The sequence below is a fragment of the Crocodylus porosus genome, unplaced genomic scaffold (assembly GCF_001723895.1).
Source record: "Crocodylus porosus isolate Cpor-Errol unplaced genomic scaffold, CroPor_comp1, whole genome shotgun sequence".
In the NCBI taxonomy this organism is placed as follows: domain Eukaryota; kingdom Metazoa; phylum Chordata; order Crocodylia; family Crocodylidae; genus Crocodylus; species Crocodylus porosus.
This window is the reverse complement of record NW_017728906.1, coordinates 171,254,113-171,274,209: the sequence shown is the minus strand read 5'-3', so window position 1 is coordinate 171,274,209 and position 20,097 is coordinate 171,254,113. Positions and strand designations below refer to the sequence as shown.

Genomic DNA, 20,097 nt, shown 5'->3' with positions numbered 1-20,097 from the left:
CTCTCCTGTGGCGGGGAGAAAGGGGGTGGGGGTGAGCTATGAAAGACTGCAATGTTACAAATAGCTACACTGAAAACTAAACTACATGCAGATATGGTTTAATTTGCAACATAGCAAACTTATTTAAATCATAAGAAATCCCCATACGTATACAGTGTGATGCATCCAACAGCAAAAACGGCCAATTTCTGTTGCATGTAAAACTGCCCTTCCAGGCAAGTTTCTGAGCATTCTCTCATACAAATGAAAGTAAACAGACGTTAGAAAATAGAGTATATCACAGAATCAAGACCTGGTATTAGACAAAAGTGTATTTCTTTTCAATTAGTCCTTATTTTGAATTCACTGTGCTTGTTTTCTGATATCTAGAAGCAAAACAATGGCACTTTAGAGGCTCTGTCTGCTTCAGACCAAGTTATTCAGTACTGAATATAAAAGGGCATTTTGGAAGTGTTAAAAGAAATTATACGATATGAATTATACGATAAGTAGTGCTGAGATAAGTAGCTCTCACTCCATGATATTTTTTGCTGATTAAAAAATTCATATGATTACTCATACCACCAAAGACAATTATTTTACAGGCCATAATTTCAGCTCAACACCACCCTATAGCTCACCAATTCTTAAAATCCCTTCTTACCTGTATCACTGAAATCTATAAATTCTTTTGACAGAAGGTTGGTAAGAAGCTCCATAATAAGAAGAAGATCCTGGTATTGGTCCTCTTCTGCTGTAACATCTATGCGCTGCCTACCTAAATTATTTTTGGAATACACTTGAAGCAAAGTTAGGCAGGCCTCATACAAATTCATGGCTTTGGCCTGCAACAGAGAAAAAATAGAAAGTAAAATCCTATATTCTAAAAGTAGAATATTTTAGGTTGGTGTTTAGCCTGGTTCTGCTTGGCTGACAGTATATCAATTATCTTAATTTCAGTTCTATTATTCATTACTATTTAGCATAATATAACTGACATTAAAAACATCAAAACAATAGATATTCTTTACATCATTCTTTATGACCCACCTTCAGACCTGGCCCGTGGGGCTTCTCTCTGCAACCAGGGCTACTGTGTTGGCAACAGCAACCAAATAGTTAAAACCACAGCCAGGTCAACCCCCCTTGTCAAAGCTGCTATGCTGAAAGAGTCAGGGGGGTTAAGTGATAGTGGCAGTGTTTAGCTCCTTCACTTTTGGCACTGACACAGAGGCTCCTTCACTGTTGGCAGCCATAGTGAGAAGCCCCATAGGTTGAATGTGGGCTGGATCTGGCCTTCAAGTCATATATTGGACACCCCCCTGCCCCAAGTAATAATATAAATACAGGTTTCCCCCACTTTATGCTGTACATGCATTCCTGGAAAATGGTGCATAACTCAAATTCACATAAAGGGAACCCACTTGACAATGTAACAAATAGGGATATGTTCCAAGACCTCGACTGTACTGACACCTAGACCCATTTCAACCACTTTTACAAAACAATTTTGGTGCTCACCAACAGCAGACAGTATACACAAGCACAGGGCACCATTATAATGGGGATGGCAACTAAAGAAACACGTGTCACAGACTAGTGAGGAGCACAGATCCACATAGGAGACTATATTTTGGTGCACGTCACTCCCACAAATGTGCCATACAAAGCAGCTGACTGCAGGCTTCCACCACACTGATTGCCTAAGAGCAAATTTACCTCGCATATAATGAATTTTTGGTATAAAAAGGGTTATTACATAAGCGCAAATTTTCACACACAGAACCTGCATAAAAACGAGGGAAACCTGTATCATGCCCATTTATTAATTTTTTACCACCTATGATAGAAATAGGTAGCTGGTCAAGTTAGTCTGAAGTCAGGCAGAAGGCAAGGCAAGATGGCATCTTAGAGGCCAATAAAGAGGTACATAAGCTTTCACAGGAACAGCATACCATCGTCAAATGCTGTGACAAAATAGGCTGTTGCCTATAAAAGCTTATGCACCTCTGAATGAGTCAAGTCTCTAAGGCGCCACCCTGACGTGTCTTCCAACACTAAAATAATATAACCTTGCCTTTGGCAGGTTCTTTAGATGTAACAAGATTATAAATTAAGAATCTACCTACATAGAATAGTTTGGAACAGGCCAACATTTCTTGTCATATCATGAAACAGCTTATAATATTCTCTCAAAAGCTAAAGAGTGTGTTGATACAAGCATTTTGTAGCTATAACCATATTAGTGCAGATCTAACAGTAATAACTACAGTTTATCTATATCAGAGAATTTGCATTGCACTGATCCAACTTTCCTGGTACCTTACTAGTGTAGCGCCAATACAATGGGTCTATGTTATGGATTTGCATCAGTGGAAAAAGCAGTGAAAGTTTCCCTTAGATCAGGGGTGGGCAAAATGCAGCCCGTGGACTGGATGTGGCCCACCAGGCCATTCTATTCGGCCTGTGGGGCCCCTAAAAAAAGGGAGAAAATTAATATTTATCTGCCCCGGCTGCCTGTCATGCGGCCCTCAATGGTTTGCCAAAACTCAGTAAGCGGCCCTCCACCCGCAATAATTGCCTACCCGTGCCCTAGATTAATCTCTAGAAAAAATTAAATGTGGTATAACATTTTTTAAAAGAAACCACACACATACCAGCCTGCTCTGCACTTCAGTTTCATTATTAGTCCAGCTCCACAACTGATGAAATTATGGCCGATTTTAGTAGGATATGCCCTATCCTGTTAGATTACTTTTGCAGAGACAATGCACATACACATTTCCCCTGACTAGAAAATGTGAATTTAATATATCAAATGTTTTGTGCATTATGCCCTCCATTTTCCTTGTCTGTAGTCAATGTGCTTAGGTTTTATTATAGTGGAAACCTGTAACTGGATGTCCTTGTTGCACTGAATATGTCTTCCTTTAAAGATACTTATCACTTTTTAGAGTATAAACATTGTGGTATGCTCCTTAGCAGATTACATTTGGATATATATCAAAATTAAAAATTAGTAGATGCATTCTTTTAAAAGATCAGAAGGTTGTTTTAATCTCTTGGGGAATGTTTACACATGTCCATTCTTCTACAGGTATTCAAGAGAGCTCAGCTGTACAACTTTTCTTCCAACACAGCATCTAAAAAAACATTCAGGCTTACTATGTTCAGAGAATGATTATTTTACACTTTCCCTTTCCTCCCCTCTTTGGCAGTATTTACCTCTCCAAGATAGCATATTTGTTTATGTGCAACTTCAACAAAGACTTCTATTATGAGGTTAACAGTCTCTGGTGTGTTTTTGTACACCTCCATTAATCCAATACAATTGTTGAGGAAGTCCATTAGAAAATTAAAGAGGATTGCTACATTGTCAATTTGGGTAGCCTCAGCAATGCCACAAAGTGCTTCTAGTGTGGCAGTGATTTCCTGTTTCACCTCTTCTTCCTGACAGATCTGTTGAAAGTTTTCTTGATTTATCACATTCAAGAATCGCTGTTGAAGTGGCTGAAGAACCTATAGAATAAAATTTTTTTAAAGTATAAGTGTATTCTTCCAGTTTTACACACACTTAGTCAAATACCAGAGAAAATGGATATCTCCCAAATTCAGTATAATCCACAGATTTTTCTCTCTGATACAGATCATTAAGGAAACAAAGATGAGTCTTCATTATATTAGTCATACCACCTGTAATATACTACAACCTGTCATTACCTTTCATTTAGTCTCACTGTTCATGTTCAAGCTATAAGCCAGTGTTCATAACTAAACTAATCTGAACTGGTTTTGGAAGTAAGCACATATCACTGCAATCATAGTTTTAAATCAGTGAAAATTTTCAAATGGGGACATCTTGATTTAAGATGTGCAAGCTTGAAAAATATGTCAGTATCCCATTTGTTATTTTACTGTCCTTGTTTTTTAAAGCTGATAAAACATGCAACTGCATATTTCATCATAACAATCATAAAAGTAACAATCATAACAGAAAATATTTAAAGCTCTCAAAGATGTTCAAAATATAAATCTCCATGCACCACAGCAAAGCTGAATTCAGAAGAGATGCTTTAAATTCAGTTTTATTACCTGCTGAAAGACATGCGACAGAAGTCTTACCTCAGTCCAATACTGTTGTTTTGTCTCTGTGTCCATATGAGCAAAACCTCCCAAAACTAATGCTTTCATTAGTGTTCTTTGCACAGAACTAGACAAGTAATGGAGAGGTGGGCTTCGCCTTGCAAACTGCTTAGCTAAATTCCACCAATTTTCACACTGAATTACTAGATTTGCCCTAAATGAAAAAGAAATTGTTTAATCATATAACATTTTATAAACACATACAAGCCAAGTGCTTCTCCCAACTATCCTTGCTACCAACTTGTTTAAGTTTTTGTACTTTTTCTAGAATTTATATTCTTCCTTACTCTCTTAATTTCATCTTATTTGCATATTATTTTTAGACAGCTACAAACATTTACTCTGAGTGTTCTTCTACAGATGTTGAACCAAGGAATGGGAAAATACTTTGTAGATTAACATGAATCGCTTTATTACACATATTGCATGCATCAAAATCAAAATGTCGCACATTATGTGATGAGAGAACTAAGCAGCAGTTTGTTCCTGCTTCTGTTCTTCCTCTGAAAGGCACTCTGAGCCTTGAATGTAAGAGGATTCACAAATGTCTCCAATTATGTGAAACAAAACCCTATTTATTCACATGTGCTGTTTAGCCAAAAGGAAATATCAGCAAGGTCTCTTGTGGCATTCCCTTATGATCTGATTTGTAAATATCAAAAACAACAGGACATCTCATATACATGCAAGACTCTTCAGGCAGGCTCCTGGACAACAAACTTCTGTCATTTCTGTTCAGAGTACCCCACTGTACTCACAGCCTCTGGGATGGATCTGGTCCACTTAGGAGTGACTCTAGCCTCCAGTTTATTTATCATGCACAAATTCCCTATTGCCCCCCCCAGCCATCCAATCTGTTCCACATTTTGCTAAAGGCATGCCAAACCCCTGCTGCCAGTCCCCTTCTCTATGTGGAGGGCTGGTGTCACCCTCCTTGTGCAGCCTATTTACCAACCCACTGAATGAACTGCTCCAAATCATTCTTTACTATGATTTTCAGCAGCATGTTTTTCAGCAGAGGCTACATTCATAGGGTGGAGGTGAGGGGCAGGCAGCCTTCTACATAGATATGGGAGGGCTGGGGTGGCAGTCAGGAACTGGCAACTTGCAGTAAATGCTGGGTTGCAAATGCTGACCCCCCATTAATAAAACCCTGCCTTAGAGTCTACTGTGCATAGCTGCCTCTGCTCAAGGACAAATTCCTAACAGAGTTAGATTAAGATAAAGCACAGCCTAGGAAGACACCTTTGCATGAGGCCCTCTTGCATTATGGTCTTTTTCCTTCTCTGACCAGCAGTAGTTGCCAATATAAAAAGCTATTTTTTGGATTAATGGGAGCCACCACTACTTCTCTGCAAGAACTGAGTGTAAACTACTGTATTCACTTGAATACAAGATGAATATAACCCGCAATCAACTTGATTTGAATATAATCACCAATCAATATGGGGAAAAAAGCCCTTTGGTCTTACATTCACATACAAGGAAACTGCATTATACACATTGCCTATCTTTGAACTGCTGCTAAAGATAGCATGTGCTCTAGTAATGAAAAGTAACTATGAAGTTGGTTAAAATGTAGCCAACACTGAGCATGACTATAAAGTACATGGCCCATATGAGGCAAACATCCTCTGTGGCCCTTAAAATAAATAAATAAATCAGCAGTTGCTCTCCCAGGAAGGAACAGGCACTCAGCCTGGAGATACTGCAACACTAGGCCAGAAATTGAAAAGACTAGAGTAAGCACTGACACCTTTACCTGGTGCCAAAAAGGCTGACAGAACCTTTTTTTTTTTTTTTTTTTGCACTGGTCCTAGAAGCACTGGAATACTAGTCAATGCATGGAGTGGATGGAGCAAGCTCCAGTTTCACCACCCAACACCAAAAAGAATCTGCTCAATATAGACCTCCAATGAAGGACATATCAGAGACAATCACCTGCCCTGGAAAAACCACCTGATTGATCATGGTGTCTCCCCTGCCCGGCTACGTGGTCACAGTCTTTTTTTTTTTTCCAAGGTTGAAGATAGGTCACCTGGCCCATCTGACTAAGATGTGGTAATGACTATTGAGCATAGTCCCCCCACAGTGCCAACTCCTTTTAAAGGCATGGTGAGCCATTACATTGCATACAGTGACTTTCTCTTCACTCCCACATCCAGGCTGCACCTGTCTTTTCCATGTCCAATGACTCCTGTTTCTTCACCAGTCTTAACCGTTTTGCAAACATCACCTAACAGGGCCCCAAACAGTTCATCCTGAATCCCTCTGTCAGCCGTTCTCCCAGCCTCTTGCATATGTTTAGTGTGGCCCCACCCTCCATGAAGTGAAAGCAGACCAGGTTGCCCTGCATCTCATCTCCACCTAAATTTCTGGAGGCCCCCAGGACTCATGACAAGATCACCTGGTCCTAATTATGAGTGGGGTTATACTGAGATAATTAACACATGGATCCTTTGCGGGGGGGGGGGTTTATCTGAGGTACACACGCATACTGAGCAGCGCTGAGCCGTGCGGTCACTATGGCTTGAAATGCTGGAGAAGCACAGCCCAATGAACTGTATGATAAATCATGAGCCTTCTGGCTTTGAACTAATGTCATGTATAGTTTGTACTCTAAGTAGGTGCTAAGCACTACTTAAGTGTGTTTATGGAGTATCTGTACTAAAACTTGCAGCAGCAGCTTCAAAAAAGGTAAAACGCATCGTTTCTGGGTGAACTAATTCTACGGGTATTATATGTAAATTGCCACAGCTATATTTATTTCAAGGCCCATTTTTTCAAATTTTTCCTCACTTCCATGTGCTCAGGGAGAGGAGGGTCTGATAGTAAGAAGGGGGAAAGGGGCTGCAGGGGAAAGAAGTTGGTGGTTTGGGGGTAGAGGGCAAAGGGGCTACCTGACCCCCCAGATTTATTTTCCCTGCTATAACAGTGGGAGGTTGCAAATGCAAGACAAGCCTTCAATAATTAGATTTTATACCTGGAAAATAATATAAAAAACTTACACATTTTCTATATACAGAATCTGATTATTGGGGGACTGTCTTATAATCAGGACCATCTAATATTCAAGTAAATATGGTAAGTCTTTCCTGTGGTTGAAGCCTGGTCACCTAAAGACCAGTAGAAGTGGCCCAGAAATGAACAAAGTTCAAACAATGAGAAGGAAGTTCATTTCTGAGCCACTTCTACTGGTCTTCAGGTAAGCATGCTTCAACCACAGGAAAGACTCAATCTAAATCTAAATCTCATGAGAGGACACAGTATGACCACTCCAGCCAACCTATAACAGGAGGTGGTCCTTCTGTTGCATCTAATACTTGTGTGTATAGAAAGATTAAGTACTGAATCTCATATTTCAAATCTTCTAGTGCAACTCCTGCCACAACCATTATCTCACTTCTGTCACTCTACCCACTCCTTCCTTCCAGACCCCCCCTTCAATACTGCTTCCTTTTTTTTCCAAGCTCACTCTCCCTTTCTCTCATTCAAACTTTTATTAAACCTGGGCTTACAGCCATTTAGAAAATGAGCAAGTTATATACACACACATAAAACTTCCATTTAAAGAATATTTTTTGAGTACTTGTTACCTAAAAGTAAGGAAACGTAAACAATTAGTCACCTGTCCAATATGAGTGCCTGACTTGAGACCCTGGCACATCTATGGAACTGCTGACAAATCACAGCAGTAATTTTGATCTGTGCTTTGAACATATTAAGTGTAATAAGCTAGACTAGGGGTAGGCAACCCCTGGCATAGGTGCCAGAATGTAGTATGCAAAGACATTTTGTTTGGCATGCATGCAGCATGCCTCAAGGCAGACAGTGGGGGAAGGGGCCAGGGATGCACTGCCACCCCTCGTGGTTCCCCAACTGTCTGCCCCTGATATGCCAAGTCAAGGTTTCATAGATGTTAGGGTCAGAAGGGACCCATTAGATCATCGAGTCTGACCCCCTGCCCTGGTGCCTGTCCAATCTCCTTTTAAATACCTTCAAGGAAGGGGACAGCACCACCTCCCTTGGAATCTTATTCCATATTTTGGCAACCCTCACCATAAAGGATTTCTTCCTGATATCCAATCTGAATTTGCTCTCTTCCAGTTTGTGACCATTATTTCTAGTTACTTCGACAGGCACCCTGGTAAACATTTCTTGCTGGCCCCCCCCCCGATGAGTTTGTAGGCCCCCCTGATGAGTTTGTAAAGTGCAGATGATATCAATATACTATCTGCAAGGCATGGGGCGTGGTAAGGGATGGTTGGAACCATGTATCTAGCCCATAAGGCTTAGGTGTTTTTGGCACTCTGCCCAGAAACGTTGCTGACCACTGTGCTAGGCCTCAGGTGTCACTGATGTTGGAAAACGACCATTAGTAGATACGTTAGTGCCTCTGTGCCTCAAATTTCTCATTTGTAAAGTATGAATAACATGCCCACCCCATTTTTACAGTGCTCCTGTAAAATAAGTTAGTTACAATTTCTGAAGTGTTCAGATTCTACAGTGATAAGCACAAAAGAAAACCCCACTGTTATACTAGCTTTATACTTGTAACACTCCACTTACATCAGTTGAGTTAGAGAAGCATAAAGCTGGTAACAAATTAATGTAACCTGGGAGGTGCTTATTACTTGAAAACTAGGGAACACAAGGCAAGCTGTTTGGTTTGTATGAACGTGTGTACATTTGTTCATAAAAATCTACATTATATGCTTATGAATTTCTAATGCTTTAATTCTCAAAAGAAAGTGCAAGTTATCTCAGTTGTAGAAGCACAACCATAAATACCCTGTAAGAGATACTGCATTTGTCTTATTTTTGGCCCAATATAATTTTAAAAGATGCAAAAAGAAAAGTCTGGGCTTGGATAGATCTTCAACCTACCGCTCTCTCCTTTCCACCAATGTTACTAGCAGTTGCACAGTGTCATTTGCAAGATCCTGTTCAGAACTCCATACTGCCAGGTTACTGATTACTTTTTCTAACAGATAACCCACAATCCATTGTGAACCCTCGGTATCTGCACCAAATGCTGTATTAAATGGCAGACTTATCTACAAGAAAAAGAATTAAATAAATGAAGTTTACAATATGCAAAATGACATATATAGCAACCAAACAGCAACCTGTTTTCAGACCTTCCCTCTTTCCTTAAAACACAAAATTCTTGCTGATAACGTTTTTTTTTTAAAAAATGGGCTACAAACGAGACCTACTTTTAAGTGCAATGGCAAAAAGCAGAAAACAATTTCAACTTTATTACAATAATCAACTTTACATGTCTAACATCTAGCTTTCACCCTACCAATATTTGTTCAACACTTAAAAAAAGAATTCCATAAGCACTTTAAGAAAAATTCCTGAGGACTGAAGAATCTGATAGCAGCAAGCCGAGCAGTTCTAGAGTTTTCAGCCAAAGGGAGCCTTGCAAGATATCGCACTATCACATAGACTGCTTACAAACAGGAAAACACAAAAACCAAACAATGCTTTACTTTCAGCCTGGCACACCCCCACACTGAGCGCAGTGCATGCCTAGAAGAGGCAATGAGTTAGTTTGCCCCAGCTTGCCCAACGTCTGTATAGATTGCACATTTTAGCAGGGCTTTTTGTTGCTTTTATCCAATAGCTGATTCAATCAAGGAACACATGCAAGCTGTGATAAAAGCACCAAAATGCCACGCTGAAGTGTGCCATCTATATAGACATTGGGTGAGCCAAGTCAAACTGATGCAATGCCTGTTCTGGTAAAGCGTTGGGTTATTTTGGGGTTTTTTTCCACATCTGTCATGGCTGTAGTGAATATTTTCTGTAGCTGGTCCCTGGAATTTGTTCCATATGCAATATTCTGGGGAAGGATTTTATCCTTAGACTTGGATATGTTAATATCTGTTTCTTCTGAAAATTCCAGGTAAATAAAAATTCTTGTTCTTTACAAAATAAATTCCTTAAAAACTGAGTCTCAGGAATTTGATTATAACTTTTTGCAGGAAACTCTATATCAGTACACTGTGAGCATGCTCAATTTCAAATTTCCTGTTATTTTCATCATATAAAACTATATGATCACAAAAAATGATGGTAGAAATATTCTTGGTAATCTTTATTTTATTATTTTATATAATTTACTGAGAGCATCTATTCTTCTTCATATTTCGGTTATATTATGATTATTTCCAGATGTCCAAATTGTGTTAAATTTGCACTGTACTCAGTACTGTGCTAGCAGCATAAGAGACTACCCCTACACCACAGATTTTTGCAACTGAAATAGCAGCAGTGCATGACATGTAAGTATAGAACACAATAAATGAGACAAGAAAATGATAACAATATAAGGTAACATCTATTAGCTAAGAGAATTATTTCAAATTTTAATGGATTTTTTTGGTCCACCTAACCCTTCTTCATTTAAAATACATAAAAATGTTGAAAGACATTAAAGAATCACTGTCAAACTCCCTCCCTAGCCATTGTATTACCAGGCAATGTACCACAATCACTGCACTACAGATGACATCACAGATTGAAAGACAGGATCATGATTGCCAAAACTTTGGCAAAAAATATGTTCTACCTATGGAACCACACAGCAGAAATTTTTCCATGTCAAACCCTATACAATTACATTTAAAACAAAAAACAAAACAAAACAAAAAACCCACCAGTGTGGACATTTACTATTTAATTTTTTTCCTTGGGAAAAGGGCCCACTTTTCAGACTACAAATGTGTATGTTGAGTTTTAAAAATAAACAACTATTTGCATGTTATAAACCCCTGACACTTGAGGTTTAAAATACACATCAACATCTACTTTCATTAAAGAGTATTACTGCCTATTATTTAGTCAATTATTGCAATCACAACTGCAATTCTGTTCTTACCTGGTCATACAGCTTTTCATCCACTAGGAGATAGGTCTTTGCCCAGCGCTTAAGAAACCAGACAATATCTTTTCCCATTTGTGGGCTCAGAAGGTGTGTTAGATTTGCCCTTATTGCTCGAGATTCTACTTCTGAAACTCTTAGGATGGCAGATAATAACCTGCAGATATGAAGTACAATTAAGATACATGACTGATTTTGGATGTTTTTTTCCCTTTAAGTAGGGTCAATTTCCCCAACATTGCATTGTCTCAAAGTTTTCTGTTCTTCATGGAATACAGTGAAAAAAAATTATGAAGCCCAAATATTTATGCCTCAATACAGTCATGCAAACACTCTGGCTACTTACAAATGTTAAGAAATGCCTCACTGGAATAACCAGTGTGTTGGTTTGGCCCAGTTCTGCAGCATCTGCATAGATCAGATGCTTCAGCAGGGCTTTCTGGTCACTTTTATCTAAAGCTATTTCAATCAGCTATTAGATAAAACTACCAAAAAAGCCCCACAATCTAGACAGATGTTGAGTGAATCCAACTAATGTGATGCCTCTTCTGGGCATGCGCTGGGTTCAGTGTGGGGGTGCACAGAGTTTAAAGTAAAGTGTTGGGGAGCTTTTCTTGGTTTGTTTCTTTTTACATCTGTAAGCAGTCTCTATGAATAGTCTCTCTTTACACAGGAGGATGGGGATGGGACAGAAATAGTTTAAGACTGAAGTCAAGGTGGCAAAGGGGAACAGCTCTGACTTTGAAATTAGACTCCAAAATTATTGCAGTACACAGAATGCTCTCCAATGCTCTGACATCAGGGGAAATAGGAAGCTGTCCAACTGGAATGATGCCAAGTACTCTACAGACAGGATACCTTTCCCTTTCTTCCCCTTCCCCCACTTAACCTTAGCTACAAACTTTTGGCAGTCTTAGGTGTACAGTTTTTGCAGCCTGGTACAAACTGCAACACAAATGCAGAGCAGTAAACAGTTTCTTCTTATTTTGATTGCTATAAGAGTAACACACCTCCCTCCATCCCAATTCTCAACAAACCTCCAAACTCTCCCCATTTAGCCCAGATTCTCTCCCCACTACAGAATGCTGGAGTAGAAAATATTGCTTTCATTGCCTCTTATCAGCTACGTGGAAAAATTATCACTGAAAAACAGAGTGCTCTTTTGTTGTACAGGGACTAAGTATAATGTTGCCATATAACTTGTGCACCTGACAATCCAGGGAACTGATGGAGACAAAAAGCCATCTCTAGCTTCCTGGTTAAGATTAACATAAGACAGAAATTAAAACAAAACAAAACAAAACTAGGGTACAGCATCTTTCACAGCCATTAGAGTATAATGTGCCATGCCTTACTTTTAATTTCCAACATTTGGGACCCTGGTTTATGGGTATCATCCTCCTTCTAAAAATGGACAGAAGTTTCTTTTGTAGCTCTCATACTGTTCCTTAAAATAGGCCAGTTACTGTGCACGTACAAGTGACAACATTCTTTCTGCACTCAGGGCCAACTGAGCTACTCTTGCAGCAATCACAAGTACTGGTTATTCTTGTTAGAGAAGCCCATTTTATAATTTGGAAACTACTTGTTTTGTTACTGTTCTATAGAAGGCATTACACAGTTAATTCAGTTACACAATTCTATCTTCACACTTCAAATAAGATTTATTCTTGTACACTATGATAATTCAAGGAAAGAAAACATTTGTATTGGATCTTTGTATTTACTAGCAAAGGCACTTGTAGCACCAAAATCCACCCATCTCTGCTGAAATCTAATTGTATCTCTCTCCAATCATTTGTCTGGTCTCTTCCTCATGATTCTTTATTTACTCATCCGCTGACTTCAGCTCTCCAACTTTAGCACTCCAAGTTTCACTGATGCTTGTGTTGCTCCATTTTTCATCGTTTCCAGAACAAATTTTTTCTAGACCACTGAATTGCCTTTAGCTTCAAATTTAATCACAAAACAATCTTATTTATTTTATCCTACAATTCTTACCACCTTTTTACCCCTTCTATAGCATTCCTTACAATCCATTTGTTATAACCAGTCTGATAAACCATTACCCATTCTAAATTTCATGCAAAATAAATCTCTTTTCTGTTCCAGTGTTAATACATCTACTCTCCTTTCTACATCTGAAGCCATCAATATTCAAGATTTGTTTCTGTCTATGTAAATTTGTGGGATAATTTATGCTAACAGACTGTAATACATTCTTACCTAATGACAGAATCGGTTCTGTTGTATCCTGGGATGGAAGAGGCCTTTTCTCCTGGAGATCCCAAAATTTGAAGTGTTGTATTGATGTCAACCTCAGTTGAATGCTTAATGGAATATTCCATTACTTCTGGAGGTATTAACGGAGTCTCTCCCTGAGTATCATTAGCTAAGAGGTAGCCTTAAGAGATACAGAAGGTAAGTCACCAAAAGCTCACTAACCTAGGTTAAGTTTTTGTTGGATTCTCTTCTGACTTTATAGCAGATATTACAAGTCACTGACATAAAATCTGTATAAACCCTAACATTAACTAGTAAGTACCTTAATATTAATTATACACATCAATTTTCTGTGTATAAATGGAAGCAGCAGCCCTAAAATTATAAATAAAAAACCAGGTTGAAAGCGTAATGACCAAATAAAATACAGAAATAGTGCCCCATTCAGCAGCAGATGCTATAGCTTATGTCTACAAATGAGTCAGACTTTATATATGACTAAATTGCTTGCTTTGTTCAGCTTTCTTCATGTGAAAAATATGATTTTACAGCTATAATTCATTTGCATTCCACTTGTTAATCCACAGTTGGAATTTCTGCATTGCTAACTTTCTACGCCTCTAAGCAGTTTTTAAAAGCACAGCAAACAAACTAGGAAAAACCAGTGTTTCCTTATTTCCTTTGCAAATGTACATCAAGTAGACAAAGGCATTTTTAAAGCACTTATCTGTTGTCCAGGAAAAAGCATATTCACTCCTGGTTTTATCACAGTTTGAGTTTGATACCATACCCATCAGACCTAGAGATACACACTTAATCCTATGGGATTAATGTATGGTTACACAAGTAGTATCAATACACTTGTATCAAGAGCTGGAATTATTAAGAGGTAAAATATTTAAAATGATAAAACCCTGTTTTATTTTTTTAAATATGTTTTTATTCCATTATTTCTGCCATTGGGACACAGGCAGAGTAAGTAAAGCAATTTGGATTCATGAACAGATATGAAAGACAACACTAATGAGAGTAAAAATGTACAAACCTACTTAGCATCAGGCACAATGCAGATGCCATTTTAGTTGCATCAGTATTTCACTGGAACTCTATATAGGATGCCCAGCATAACTTGCTCAGGTTTTTGCCATTCATGACTTATGTAGCCATACCAAATCCTTTGTATCACATACTCACAAGCAGTCTCAGTTCCTGTTTTTTTAATGCTAACGAGTTAAGTATTTTAGCTGAATATTTTTCAGAATGAATCAGTCAAAAACATATGATAAAAACAGGAGTTAACAAAAAACATGTAGTATCTTCTGTTAAAAGGTTGCTTAGCATGTCTTTAAGAAAAAATACCCCCATGACTGTTAACATAAAGGAAATAAGATGAAGAATGAAAGTTATCTGTCTAGCTACAGCACAAAGAATACGCTCATTTGTTCTAGTGTGAAAAGAATACATGCAATGAAAAATAACCATAAAAAACCATAATGACCATATTCTCAATTACAAGGATTAGCTATACAGGCTGATGGACACGCAAGCAGGTCTGGTTGAGGAACTCCAGTTTCAGGAGCTGTATCTGAGTGTTTTGTGTTTAAAACTTACTACTAACCTGTGACTAAAATAAGCCAATGAATATCCTCATACAGGTCATCAAGCACTTTATTGTCAATTGAGCCTGATCCTGGTGAGGCAAGTAACTGCTGCTGATGCCTTTGTAACTGACCATGGAGCCTCGTCACTCGGTCTTCTAATAAACTGAAAAAAGACAATAACAAAATTAATGCAGCTGCCTTAACTAAACAAAAACTTTGTTTAACACGAGACTTTAATCAGATTATTTAAGCAAAAGTATACGAGCTCTATTAATTACTCTGTACCTTGTAAGAAGAGGTATACAGTGTTCTGCAGCAATTCTTCCCAGCATGCCAACACTTGCTAGCTGGTCAGAAAACTGGTCTCTGTCATCTTCCTGCAGTTCGCTTATTTCTTCTTCCTCACGAGAGGCTACACCATTGGCAGTCTGGTTTCATTTTAAAGAAGTTAGAAGTAATCAATTAGCATTGTACTCATTTCAATCTTGTCAGGAATACTATTAAAAATCTCTTTTCTGTTATTTATTTTAAGGTGTTCTAGGAGAAAGGCCACAAGTAGAAACAATTTAAATGTACCAATATCTTTATTAGGTATTTGAGATGGTCTAATAAAAGATATTGGATTTACCCAAAAAACCTTGCCTGCCTATGTCCTTAAACCAACACAGTTACATCCTATACCCCAGGATGTGTGTCAAATAATTAAGAGAAGAATTGGTAAATTAATAAAATATGTACTCCAATATACAATATAAAAACTCCAAAGTCCCAACTTCACTGAACAACACACACATTTTCATTTTAACTTCAGATCTCTTTCAACTTGAGAAACTGCATTGTTTGAGAAAGGACGCATACTCCTAAAAAACTGAAGCTGTTAATCTATATAAGAACAGCCTTGACGGAAGCAAACTGACTTCTTCACACTCCTCTGTTTTAAACCCTGTTAAGGAGTATTACTTCTTAGAGGTAAAAAAAATAGTTCAGTCTTTATGAGGGTTTATAAATACAATTTGTGACTGACTGAATGGTTACACTGGCTGTCAAATTCAAGCAAAGAAGGACTACAAGAGCTAAAAACTATATTCTGTACCAGGGTGGGCAAAGTCCCGCCCATGGGCCAGATCCAGCCAGCAGCAAACTCCATTTCCCAGCGGCCCCTGCCTGCATGGCGGTGGCTGCTCACCACGGAGACCCCAGCCGCAGTGATAGTGCAAGGCTGGCCCCAGCTTCACTGACAGGGCATGTGGCAGGGCAGGGGGCTGCTCCAGAGCCGCTGGGAACTTGTGGTGAGGGAAGCCTGGTTGGGGCCAAGGCAGAGCTGTTATCTGCAGCCTGCATGCTCTGGGCAGGGGCGTGCAGGCAGTGGATCACGGCTCTGTCCCTGCTCTGAACCAGGCTGTCATCGCTGCAAGGAGCTGGGGCAGAGCTACGATCTGCAACCTGCACGTCCCTGCCCAGAACGCTGCAGATTGCAGCTCTGCCCAGCTCCTTACTGAACTGAACACTAAGGGCTCAAAACCTAGAAGGCAAAAACAAAAACCCACTTAAATTTTTATTTTAGATTTCATGATTTCAATCACTCTTGATTTTTAAATGTATGGTAGCAATACTATGAAATCAGTTGAATATCATAACTTATTTCCACAATCAGGCATGCTAAAATGCTGAGAAAATTAATTTCAAAGTTTAAAGGAGGAAAAATAAATATCTTTTTCATTAAGATCATGGAAGGGAACACAGGAATTCATAAGTTAAATATGAAACTGTGTTAGTGGATTAGAAAGGAATAGCCAACTTTTTGCAGTTTTCTATAAGGGGATTGAGATATTGAATCCAAACCTTAATTCCTTCCAAAGTGCTTTCAAGCCCCTCCTTTCTTTATCTAAACCAGCAAATAATTCTCCTTTGGCAACTTCAAAGCTGCAGCTGCTTAATGAAGAGTGCTTCTCTATTTGAAAGTTCCAGGCACTGCTTTGATACCGAACAAGAAGCATTCTGAAATGCCAGCTGTGGCTTTTACAAGGTTACCCATGGGATAAATGACTTATCTCACAGAAGGACATGTATTAACCTGTGTATACAAGTTATGTCAAGACTGCATGATATGAATTCAAGGGTCTCTTGAAATGTTTTTCTCTATTTTGGCATTCTTATTACCACCTGTTACCTATCTAAGAGATAAGAGTTAGGTTTTACATGGTACTTTTCAGAGTTGAAGCGTCTCAGTACCTTACATACTATCAAGTTAGATATTGTTGTATTGTTGATACAACAAAAACCGGACAGTCATTAACACGCTCAACGTTTATTTCCGACTTTCTATTTCAGAATTTGTTGTAGTATAATGTTGAAAAAGAGGCTCCCCCCATCCTTAAAAGTGCCTTGGCCACTGAGCCACAAAGTCAGAATAGACCTTGGTTTACACCATGTTATCCAAAAGAATAGATTAAACACCACCACATTTTCTTCTAGTTTGAGCCCAATCCCGCCACATCTTACAAGTTTATATATGTTTTTTATGCAACAAAAGGGCACAGTGAATTAGAATTTGCAGTTAATACACAAAAAGCATTAGCAGCTGCATTAAAGTCAGAATTTCACTGAAGAATTTTGGTCATAGTAAACTGTTTAGCGACTGAAACCAAAGTAGTAACAAAGGATATAAGTAAAATTTGAACTTATGGTCTATTATATAATTAAATAAGGCTGTGTGAAATTTTGCCAGGTGTTTCGTGTCGAAGCTGTTTCAACAAGTTTCGAGCTCGAAACAGCAAGATGGAAATGAAACAGAAGGCTTTGAAAAAGCTTTGAAACAAAATGAGGGCTGGTCTTGCTTGCAGCTAAACAGTAACTAAGGAGACAAAGGGGGAAGAGGGGGGAAGGACTGCTCTGATATTGACACCTAGCTCCCTGTTCAATTCCCCAGCCCTCTGATTGCTTCCCCCAGCTCTTCCCAGGGGGCGCATGATGCAGGATGACAGCAGGCTGCCATTGCCAGCTGGGGATTGGGGTGGCTCTGGGCTATTTCCCCAGCTGGCAGCAGCAGCCTGCTGAAACCCTGCACGCAGATCCAGGGGCCCAGACCCTCTGGGAGGGCTGCAGGGATGTGCCAGACTCCTCCTGAGGGATGCGGACCACTGGATGTCCACACAGGATGACAGCAGGCTGCTGCTGCTGCTGGCTGCGGCCAGCACTTGGTGCAGCCCATGCTAAGTGCCAGGAAGACTGGTGCTGCCACTGGTCCCAGCCAGTGGCAGCAGCCTGCTGTCATCCTGTGTGCACATCTGGGGACCTGCACCCCTTGGGAGGGCTGAGGGGCTGTCCACACTTTTCCCAGGGGGCCTGGGCCCCTGGATCTGCACACAGGATGACAACATGGTGCTGCTGCCAGCACCAGCACTGAGTTCTTCTTGGCACTCGGCACAGGCTGCACCAAGCAGACTCAGGTGCTGGTGCTGGCCTCAGCCGGCAGCAACAGCAAGCTGCCATCCTGTGCACACATCCGGGGGCCCGCACTCCCCCAGGAAGAATCCAGCAAAGCCCCACAGACCTCCTGGGGAGCGTGGGATGACAGCAGGCTGCTGCTGCTGGCAAGTGATAAGTGTTTTGCTTCAAATAGTTTGAGGTTCAGTTTCCTAGAAGCCCCTGTGCTTGACAGGATTCATGCCCTCAGAAGGGGCTACCATCCCTGCGATTTTTATCCAAATCAAGCAAGAAATGACAGTTATAGGCATTTTCATGATTCCCCCTTATACCCAATGGGTGAAACGTCAAAATGCGTCAGAACAGTGAAACAAAATGGAACAGTGGTTTGAAACAGCAAAATGAAACACCTGTCCCTTCAAAACAGAAGTCAAAATGAAATGGTGCTGTTTCACACAGCTTTAATTTTTAAAAGCATTCTTCAACCAGTCTCCTTCCTTTCTTTTCAAGAGAAGCAAACAGGCTGGGAAAAAGATTTTCCTTATGAAAACACAGCAAGATACATGTTCCCTCCCCTCACCCCGATGCTACTGCTAACCAATTGAATTAAAATTCTGTGCGAGTTCCGCCAAAGCTAATTAAGTATCATATATTAAAGCAATGTTTATTTATGTATATACTTGGACTAGAGACAGAAATTCCACATAAATCAGTACAAGTGATCAGAAACCAGTTCAAATCTGTAACACAACACAAGTTCAGTGCACATAAACCACTTTCCAAATGGCTGAAACCAGTTTAAGATAAACCTAGAAGGATGTAGTATCAAACTTAACTGAGTTAGATTAAATTAGTTTATTGAACTTCTGTCCCTGATCCCCTCCAGATTCAAGTTAACCCAGAATCCCCCAACATGCCAGGATGCTTTGCACCTCCTCTGCAAACCCCCCATCATAGGGTGGGTGGGCTAGCTTTGTTCCAAGCCTGTCTATTCCAGCTGAGCAGGGAGGCATGTTCTAGTGCCCCCTGCAGGCATGTGGCTGTTTCCAGAATCAAAAGCAAACGTCTGTTCACTTGCTTATTGGTGCAATCTATGTAGCTTAAATTAAACTGCAAAGATTGAATCAATTTAGACTTGGGCTTTTTGACTGTCTGTACTTAACCTAACAGACTACTCATTCTTGCCCCCAAAATAACTTAGGTTAAGAGCTTACCAAATTCCTTGTACCATCAGGAGCAGCTAGGTGGCACTGAATATAAGAGTTAAAAACCTGAACAGCATGTTGGGTAAAGAAGCCTTTATGGAAATGTTTGTCATCTTGTACCAAAGTAAGCCAGGACTCCAGCAACTTATCATATGCTTCCATGTATACCATGTCATCTTTGTCAAGCTGTAAGAGGAGAAAAAAGGGATGGTGTCAAACTGAAAACTAAGACTAAACAAAGCAGCAGTAGGAAACATAGGACTGGAAGGGTCCTTGACGTGACACCCGCCCCTCACTGAACACAGCCACGCACCCCTCCCCCCTGCAATATGCTGCAGAACAGAATGAGAAATGAGGGTACCGCCAAAATCTTGGCTAGGAGTTCATTTGGACCAGCTTCCATACTCTAAAAATGCAAAAACCCCTCAAATAATTCTTGCCAAACTGACTTGGAGGGAGGGCCAGGCACACTCCTTCCTGACCCCAAATCTCACAATCAAGTTTAACTGCAAGCATGTGAACAAGACCTACCACATGAAATTTTAATAGATATGCTGTGTGGTTTTTTTAGCAAGCTGAATTCAGTTGCAATTACTATGAAAGAGATAAGAACGTAATTAAATTGAAA

The 20,097-nt window shown here is 39.7% G+C and overlaps 1 protein-coding gene across 3 annotated transcripts in view; it reads right to left on the bottom strand.

The window, feature by feature from the left end:
- Positions 1-20,097, bottom strand: part of XPO4 (exportin 4) — a 106,977-nt gene that overhangs the window by 24,050 nt on the left and 62,830 nt on the right. For all 3 annotated transcript variants that reach the window (XM_019530184.1, XM_019530185.1, XM_019530183.1), the window contains exons 9-17: positions 19,479-19,655; positions 15,124-15,266; positions 14,856-15,001; positions 13,241-13,418; positions 11,012-11,171; positions 9,010-9,179; positions 4,102-4,276; positions 3,205-3,498; positions 644-824 (exon numbers count right to left, since the gene is read on the bottom strand). In XM_019530184.1, coding sequence (XP_019385729.1) covers positions 644-824; positions 3,205-3,498; positions 4,102-4,276; positions 9,010-9,179; positions 11,012-11,171; positions 13,241-13,418; positions 14,856-15,001; positions 15,124-15,266; positions 19,479-19,655 — 1,624 coding nt within the window. The remainder of the gene's footprint in view (positions 1-643; positions 825-3,204; positions 3,499-4,101; positions 4,277-9,009; positions 9,180-11,011; positions 11,172-13,240; positions 13,419-14,855; positions 15,002-15,123; positions 15,267-19,478; positions 19,656-20,097) is intronic.